The sequence below is a fragment of the Vespula pensylvanica genome, chromosome 25 (assembly GCF_014466175.1).
Source record: "Vespula pensylvanica isolate Volc-1 chromosome 25, ASM1446617v1, whole genome shotgun sequence".
Taxonomy (NCBI): domain Eukaryota; kingdom Metazoa; phylum Arthropoda; class Insecta; order Hymenoptera; family Vespidae; genus Vespula; species Vespula pensylvanica.
The window spans coordinates 2,134,134-2,143,873 of NC_057709.1; the positions used below are offsets into that span (position 1 = coordinate 2,134,134).

The 9,740-nt window shown below is 28.3% G+C and overlaps 1 protein-coding gene across 1 annotated transcript; it reads left to right on the plus strand.

The window, feature by feature from the left end:
* Positions 1 to 1,525: 1,525 nt before the first annotated feature.
* On the plus strand, positions 1,526 to 4,184 carry LOC122637290 (fatty acyl-CoA reductase wat-like). Its single transcript, XM_043829299.1, has 8 exons — positions 1,526 to 1,837; positions 2,077 to 2,325; positions 2,416 to 2,561; positions 2,695 to 2,804; positions 2,883 to 3,078; positions 3,191 to 3,430; positions 3,525 to 3,782; positions 3,868 to 4,184. The coding sequence occupies exons 1-8, from the start codon at positions 1,532 to 1,534 to the stop codon at positions 3,968 to 3,970; spliced, it is 1,608 nt and encodes a 535-aa protein (XP_043685234.1). The 5' UTR covers positions 1,526 to 1,531; the 3' UTR covers positions 3,971 to 4,184.
* Positions 4,185 to 9,740: the final 5,556 nt, after the last annotated feature.

A 9,740-nucleotide genomic window follows, 5' to 3' on the forward strand; every position in this document is an offset into this window, starting at 1 on the left:
TTGTAATTCAGCCAGAGAAAAAATAATTCTGAAAGTAAGTAAAACTTATATGAATATAGCTTTAAAGAGTATTATAAGCATAAGGTACGTTGTAAAAATTAGTGACATTTTTTTATGAAAATTAAAACAATAAAGTATTAGATAAAAATTTTTTAAAGTATAAAAAAAATTGTGAGTTACACAAAATTACGGATCAAAGCGTAATTAAGTCATTCGGTTAATATTATAATTTAACAAAATCAACAAGAATTAGATGCAGCTAACACAATTAGAACGATAAATAGGTAGCAAAGAAATTTGTTAAAACTTTTGAAATATTAAGACGTGTGAACCACGAAACATGATCAGCTGAAATGATTCCGTTGTTAGTTGATCGATCGAAAATATTTGTATCTAATATAAGATGGTTGAAAGGAAATATGTAATGTAATTATCTACAGTAAATTTCTTGGCAACTATTTTTTGTCAGATTTTACAATCTCCTTCAATTTTTTTATACTTATCTTTTAGCAGATATTTTTTTCCCACCTGAACCAAAAGAATATTAAAACAATGTTCTAGAAGAAGAATTTCGTATTTTATTCGTATCTTATTAATGAGGAATATGTCATGCTACGTTATATTTTGTGTCAACAACTACAATCAGTCAAATACCTAATTGATTTTTCTTGTATAACTTTTTTAATTTTAACCTAAAAATTAATCTTCAACGTTAAAAGATTCTCTAATATAATTTCACAAATTACAAAGATCGAAATCAACTTCTAATTTACTAATGTTCAATAACAAATGAGTTATTTCTATTTTATGGTATTATTATGAAATAATTAATCCGCTTACAAATAGTTCGAAGTTTCTTAAATAAAAACAAGACGTTGTTCTAATGTCGGTGTATTGATTTGACTTTGATTACATTTCTCTATTTATATTCGTTTTGTTCGTTCATAATTAGGTGCAAAATAAAGTACATATGCATTTTCTATTCTAAATCAATTTCGACGAACAGAACGAACGTAGTTCACCGTTAATTTTCATTCGCTTCGTTAACATTTCCGGTGTTAATTTATTTCGAATTATTACAAAGTAAGACGAACGATAAATTTTGCAATGGAAAATTTATTCTCTTATCTTGTAGTAGATAAAAAATAATATATGCCATGACAAAACAATTAAGGTGAATAGCATATAAATGAAGGTATTTTTCACGTTTGTACATTTCACGTTGTCGGATAACTTATACTTTTTATTTTACAACCTTTTAGACGTAATAAATGTCATGAATACATTTTAATAATCTAAATCTCTCATGATCGTGTTGTCGTTTAAATATGAAGATAAAAAAAGCAAACATATCGAATTAAAAAATGTATGAATTATAATCGAACGTTTGATTATAAATCTCTCAAAAGACATTTGTTCCTTTCCTCGTGTTATCTTTTCAACGATCGATACTAATGAATACGATAGACGAATGAAAAAGATTTTTAAGTCTATGTTTAATTTTACAGATCCATTTGTGAAAGCAAATACGATGAAAGTACTATTAAAAGAAGGTGGACGAGAAATGGACGTAGCAGAAAGCTCTTTCAGAGATATTATGAAAACTCAATCAGCAGATATAGAATCAAGCATCGAATACGTGCACAAATCCACACCTATTCAGAATTTCTATGACGATCAAGCGGTTTTCATAACTGGCGCAACTGGTTTTATCGGAAAGTTATTGATCGAGAAATTGTTAAGAGAATGCCCTGGTATCACCTGCATTTATCTTCTAATAAGGACAAAAAAAGGAAAAAGCGTGCTTCAACGTACAAAGGAACTAATAGAAGATTCAGTAAGTTGTCTGTTATAAATATTATTGTTATTAGTAAATTATTATTCCACGCTTAATTCAACTCTGACAATATCTGCTTCTACTAACTACTAAAGTATAATCGGGATATAAGAAAAAGAAAATTGACAAATAAATTAATGGTCTAACAAATATTTAACGTCCGAAAAGTCTTTATCTTCGACAAATTTATAATAACTAATGTGAAAGAGAAAACATTTACAATTCTATCAACTTTCCAGTTCTTTGACACGTTGAGAGAGAAACAACCAACATTCCAAAATCGCATAGTAACAATCGAGGGCGATACTAGCTTGCCAAATCTCGGCATCTCAATGATCGATAGAGCTACACTTATACGCGAAGTATCAATTGTTTTTAATGTGGCCGCGACCGTTAAATTCAATGAAAAAATTAAATTGGCAACAGCTATTAATGTCCAAAGTCTGAGGGATCTGATAAATCTGTCCAAAGAAATGCCGAAACTGAAAGTACCATGTTTATTCTACTTATTAATGACTATCAAAATGTTCCAATGAAAGGATTGGCTTTTGTAAATATCTGTTATCTTTAATTTTCAGAGTTTCATACACGTATCGACAGCTTATGCCAATTTATTTCACAATCCCATCGAGGAGAAATTTTATGAACCACCGATAGATGATGATATATTGATTAATTTGATAAACTCTATGAGCGAGAGTTTCCTCGACGATATTACACCACTGTACGTTTATATCTCTCGTTCGTTAGTTTCAATATCGATCGTTTAGTTTCATATTTATTCATAAAAAATATCAAATCAATAGCACACCACCTATTGATATTAATAATACACCCATATAAATTTTTGATTATAGATTACTTGGAATATGGCCAAATACTTACGTGTATACAAAATCAGTCGCCGAAAATCTTGTAAAAAAACATGTCGACTCAATACCGATTGGAATATTTCGTCCAGGGATAGGTTCTTTAAGATAGTAACGCAATCGTTGTAAAACAATACGATAAATAAAGCGTATGTTAATGAGTGTAATATTTTTAGTGATGCCTACGTTCCGGGAACCTATCCAGGGATGGGTGAATAACACATATGGATTAATAGGAATTACAACAAATGTTCTAATGGGATTAATGCGAACTCAGCATGGCGATAGCTCTGTGAAACTGGACATTGTATTTGGAGACCTGACTGCCAATGGGATAATCGCTAGTGCATGGGACATTGCAAGTAATCCAAGGTAGCGAGAAATGATCTCCTTTATTTGAAATAATATTTTCACGATTAAATCAAATAAAGATTTTAGAAAAAATTAAATTCGCTTGTCCTCACTCGAATATATAATTTTTCAGATCCAAAGAAGACTTTCCCATATACAATTACGTATCTATAGATAATCCAATCACTTTTGGCAAATTTCTAGAAATGATACTTAAGTATGGAGAATTGATACCGTCTGAAAAAGCATTGTGGTGCCACAGCTTTAAAATAATAAAATATCGGCCGGTCCATCTTTTCCACGTATACTTTCTACATTTATTACCAGCTCTTATAATCGATACGATCGCAGTATGTGTAGGTAAACAGCCATGGTAAATATCTCTTATCTTATTTTCTGGAGAGAAACTATTAGGATCTAGAAAGAGAGAAAAGCTTTTATGTGAACATCATCCGTTTTCTTTCAAGGTTACTTCAAATATATAAAAGAATTCACAAAATGTCGGATCTAGTTGCTTATTTTTGTATAGTTCAATGCAACTTTACGAATAAAAGATGGAACGAATTGATGAGGAAGTTAACATCTGAGGATCGCAAATTATTTTTCTGTGATATGAAAGACATCGTTTGGAGTAATTATTTTCCAATATATATTCTAGGGGTAAGAAAATATATCTTAAAGGATCCCATTGAAACGCTTTCGCAAGGTCGTATAAAATGGCGAAGGTAACTTTTCTTTGTATTTTTAATTCATTGCACGTTTGTCGTTGACAGTCACTTTCGAATGATACGCATTTTTCGTATTTTCAAGATTTTATTGGATGGATCGAGCACTGAAACTTGTTATCGCCTGTGTCCTTATCATCGTATGGGTTATGACTTTCAGACTATTTGTAACTTTCGAATCTTCATAAAAGTAGTATAATTATCAAAGAAAGTGAAGAGAAGAAGATAATTATTATTTACGCTTTCGTACGAATTAGTGATTTCTCTTATTTATGGGATTTAGATTAAACGGGGCGATGTTAAAGAAAAAGGGTTGAAATACTATCTTGGTGAATTTTATTTGTAAAATTTTGGACAGATTTGTTGTTGGATTTTTTTGTTATTTATTAAGCTACTTATTACATACCGAAAATATATTTACTTTATTTTTGTTTTTTTGTTTTAAATGAATTCTTCTTCCCACACTTCGCTGAATTTTTATTTTACGAATATCATATATCACTTGCATAAAATTTGCAGTCCTGTATATTTGCTATAAAAATAGTTCGATATTTAGTAAAATTAGTAAAAATTAGTTCGAAGTAAACAATACAATAATTCAGCGTGGGGACAACATATACGTTTATCGATGTCATTAATAGCAAGTTTGTCGAAGTTCAACCTTACGTTAAAAAATCAATGCAGGCATTTGTTCGATTTTGTAATTTAATAAAGTCAACAAAGTTATTAACTGATCGTCGATATTACAAAATGTTAAATACGAACTTATTACTTAATTACCATTTATAAAAAATACATAATGTAGAATCACGAATTTCATTTTAACAAAATCATTCTTCCTTTTTCTGATTAAAGAATATACTCGCTATTTATTCCTAATATAACATTTATCTATCTTGACACGGCGTTTATTAATATCCATACGTTCATTCGCTCTCACCGCTTTTAAAACTCTTCTTCGCTATTGTCCGTGACACGTTCAAAAGTTTCACGAAAAAAGATCTACTTTCGCGAAAAGATTGTCCACTGACAAATAAAGTAATATCATACGAAGAAAGCAGAAAAAGCGTAAATACAATTAGGAATATTATATTTGACCATAATTATATTTTACAATTCAAATCTTTGCTATATAGATTCTGATGGACAAACAAGTTCACCATCAAAATTTCTATAATCCAGAGAATATAAAACAGAAAGTAATATACTATGTTAAACAATTCAGGTCAACGGTATATCAATGATAATGAGTATAGAAATATTTTACGACCCGTAATTAGTATTTTCTATTTTGAAAAATTTACTTACTTTTTGAACATTGATATATTGGAAAAGTTGCAGACACATGCCAAGGGATATCGAATTATCACAACCATCTTCAATCGAACGATTTTCTATTTATGAAACTTTTTATTTTACAACATTTTAAATATATAACGATTTTATATAAGAACGGAAAGAATCGATGATAATAATAAAATAAATAAACAAAAAAGTAAAAACAATAGACACGTCAGATTAGAAAGTAATTGAAATAAAATCGCAGGTCGATTTTAATTTTTTTTAAATACAGTTCAGATTCGTCGCGTTAGATTAATAGTATTATCGAGTTAATTCAATTTAATTAATTCTTAAGAGCGGATGAAAAAACTAATACAAAAGAAAAGTACTAGTATGGTAGGAACTAGTACGAAAGAAAAATAATAAAGATCCTTAAATTCACATTTATATTTAGATTTACAAATCGATTTGAAAAAGTAGAATTGGTGGAATTGTTTTTACAAATAGTTGAATAAGAAGTGCCCGTTGTGGCAAACGCCTTGAGAGCTGTCAAATAGATAAAATATTCCATTATGGACTTAGATCGTATGCGAGAACATTCATACACTTATACTAATTCGAATGCATTTATTTTTGGTATGTCTGAAAAAGAAAATGACCTGCTCCAACACATGGATGATTTTATCGAAGATTTGGTGAGTTGATTACTTTCATGGGCTATTATACCGATTAGTATAATTTATTATATAGTATAATACATATCATAATATATGTAGTATATATAGGTACTATTATATTATTTTTTCAGTTTTATTGAATTCTAAAATTATCTGCTTTGATTAATTAGTATAATGAGTATGTAGTAAATATAAGAAAAAAGAAATTAATAAATAAATTATTGCTTTATCACACTATGTAAAAAGTGTCCTTCTTTGAAATAATACGTACTTGTAGTAAATACTTAAGGAAAAATTTACAATTGTTTCGATGTACACTTTCCAAGTATTTTTCACGTTTGGAACAATTAACATTTTGAAATTGCTACGATCAAGAACGACTATAGTTTCCCGAATCAGTATCTCTTTGATCGATAGGCCTACACTCGTATACCAAATTTTCATTATTTTTAATATCGCCAAGATCATGATTTTTAACGAGAAAATGAATTCGATAACATCTATTAACGTCCAAAGCCTGAGCAATAAACTTTACTAAAAAAATACCGAAACTGAAGGTATCATCTTTATTCTATGTATACTTATTAATGAATATCAGGATTTTTCAATGAAAAATCAGAATTAAAGAAATCTTTGTTTTATTTAATATCTCAAAGTTTCGTCCACGTATCAATAACTTTTACCAATTGTCTACACAATTCCATTGAGAAGAAATTTTACGAACTGCAGATGGATGCTGAGAATTTCATTGATTCGATGGACTCTACCAAGAAATATTCCTAGACCATATAACATAGCAGTATATTTATCTTCTAGTATTGATTATTTTTATACTAGTTCAACATTTATTTATTGAAAATATATAAAAAAATAGACAATGCGCCTTAAAGGACCCCTGTAGAAATACTTCTACAGGCATGTGTAAAATGAGAAAGATATATTCTTTCTTGCCTTCTTTCTTCATTGTTCGTCTATCATTGATAGTCTCTTTAAAATGATGCTCATTTTTCGAATTTTCAAGGTTTTATTGAATGTATCAAGCATTGAAAATTGTTGTCATCTACGAATACATGCAAAAAAAAGCAAAGTTATTAAAGAAATTAAAGAGTTAAACGTTAAAATGTGGTGAAAAGAAGGATTAACCGCTTCTGCTTGGTTTTATATTTCAGTCCATAAGTTAGATCAATATCTGTAACTGATGGAAAAATAAGTATTATGCTTCAAACGTTCATAACTTTACTGAAAGTTCATCTATTTTAATTCTGTAATAAGGAAAATAATTCTGAAAGTAAGTAAAATTTACATAAGTATACATTTAAAAATAATCATTATTACAAGGTGTTTTATAAAAATTTTATAACATTCTTACATAGAAATGCAATCCAAGTATTATATGAAAATTTTAAACAGTATTAGAAGGTTACACGAAGGTACGGAAAAAAAGTAATTAAGGCATTTGGTTTATTCTTGAGTTATCGTAATAAATATTTTTTCTCATCTGTATCGAAGAAACATTAAAAAAATATTCTAGTTGAAAGAATTATATATGATCTTATTAACGAGGAATATCACATGTTAGACTATTTTCGGAATTGTCAATAAATTATTAACAGCTGTCCAATTATTTATTTTTCTACATCTTTCTCAATGCTAAAGTTAAAATTAATGTTTTGACAATAAAAAATTCTTTGATTAGTTATCTAAAAATCTGCCTGAACAGAATACATGTACAAAATTACAATGAAAAGCAATTTTTAATTTATGAAAAAATGTTAAAAAAAATAGTTTAGAAAAAATGTTCAAAAATTATCTATTCCTCTTATCTCTCGTATATTATGAGACATTTATGAGGCAAAACAGTTTCATAGATGTGATTTATTTAACCACAAATACATTTTAGAACGTAAAAATACTTAGGAGATTGAGTATAGTAAAGCTAAATTTCAAAACTTTGTAAGTTTTGTCTGTAAATGTCACAAATATATTTATTTTCCTCCGTATTTTTTATTAGATAAACGCATCAAAGTTGTTTCAAGAAATTTAAACGTTTTAACATTTTTCTTCCATATTACTTTCTTTCTTTTCATTGTTTCTATCATCTTTATCATAAATTTATGAGACCGCAAACTTTTAATTCTCTTATTGTTACAATCTATCGTTTATAATTTCAAAATTAAAGAAAATAGTTTAATCAAAATATTCGGTGAAAAGCGTTCCGATTTTGTAACACTTAAAAATCTGATTCGATGAAAGAGAATTGTTTAAGAAACATGTCGCTATTTATTACTTTTAAGAGAGAGAAACAAAATATATACATAGATTGTTACTTCTACTATTGTTTCCGCAAATAACAAGTAAAAGACGAATAATTACTAATTAGAGAACAAGTTATATCGATGATAAGACACATTGAAACAATTTCACAAATCTGAAAAATAGAAATCAACGCCTAACTTAGTAATGCTTAATAAAAAATGAGTGACCGTGATCCCATAATTTACGTTGTTCTGAAGTAACTGTTCCGCTTACGAATAGTTCTTAGTATTTATTAAAGATAATTGATAGTTACTTTTCTCTATACATACGTTCCGTTCATTTATAATTAGATATATAATAACATATGCATGTAGTATAGATTTTGACGAACGAAATGAACTAAGCAGTTCTTTATCAAATTATCCTTATCAATTTATCTCGAATTATTACGAGACAAGGCGGAAGGTAAATTTGCGATAGAAAATCATTTCTCTTACCTCGTAGTAAATAAAAAATAATATATGCCTTAGTGACGCAATTAATGTGAATATAGAATATAGAAAGGAGGTACATTTCGAAGACGTCGCACGTTTGCATGTCGGATAATATCTACATATTTTTTTCTTCTTATCTATTTTTGAGTGCACTAATCATCGATCATTTTCTATTATAAAAAAACTGTCCGCTTCACATTATAGTATGCCATTAGGAAAGCATGTAACAGATACCTTTTAATAATTGGAATCATGATCACGTTTTCGCTTGATTATTAAGATAGAAAAAGCATACACAGAATAAAAGATGCGTCAACAATAAACGAACGCCTGATTGTAATATTTTTAAGAAACACTTGAGTTTCCTTGTATTATCGTTGATTTAAATGATTTAAATCAATGAGTACGATAGAGAAGCAGAAAAGATTTCTACCTTTACATTTATGTTTATGTTTACAGATCGATGTGCGAAAGCAAATATGATGGAAGTACTATTAGAAGAAGATGGACAAGAAATAGCCATTACGGAAAGTTCTTTGGGAGATGTTACGAAAACTAAATATGTGTCTGTAAATATGCAATCAGTTGAGACCTTTGATCAATTTCACGCCCATTAAAAAATTCTACGATAATCAAAGTATTTTTATAACTGGAGGAACAGGATTTATAGAGAAATTATTGATAGAGCAATTATTAAGAGAATGTTCCGATATAACTTACATTTATCTTTTAATACGTACAAAAAAAGGAAAAAGTATGATTACACGAAGGAACTACTCGAAGATTCAGTGAGTTATTATATCTTAGTTTTATTTCTTATATACATTAAATTATTATATCTATTATTATTATTATATTTAATTATTATTTCACCCTTGATTCAACTTTAAAATTATCTGTTTCTACTAAATAATATAATAGAGATATAACATTAAGAAACTTGAGAAATACGGAAGAAAAAAAATACTGATAACTCTGTCAACTTTTCAGATATTTTCCACTTTGAGAGAGAAACAATTATCATTAAAATATCGCATAGTCGCGATCACGAGCGATTATAGCTTACCAATAGCTATTAACGTTCAAAGTCTGAAGGAAGCAATAAATTTCTTCAAAAAATTATCAAAACTAAAGTTGCCATCTTTATCCTGTCTATACGTATTAATGACTATCAGGGTCTTTAAATGAAATATCTGAATTTAACAAATCTTTATTATTCTTAATATTTCAAAATTTCCTGCATATATCAA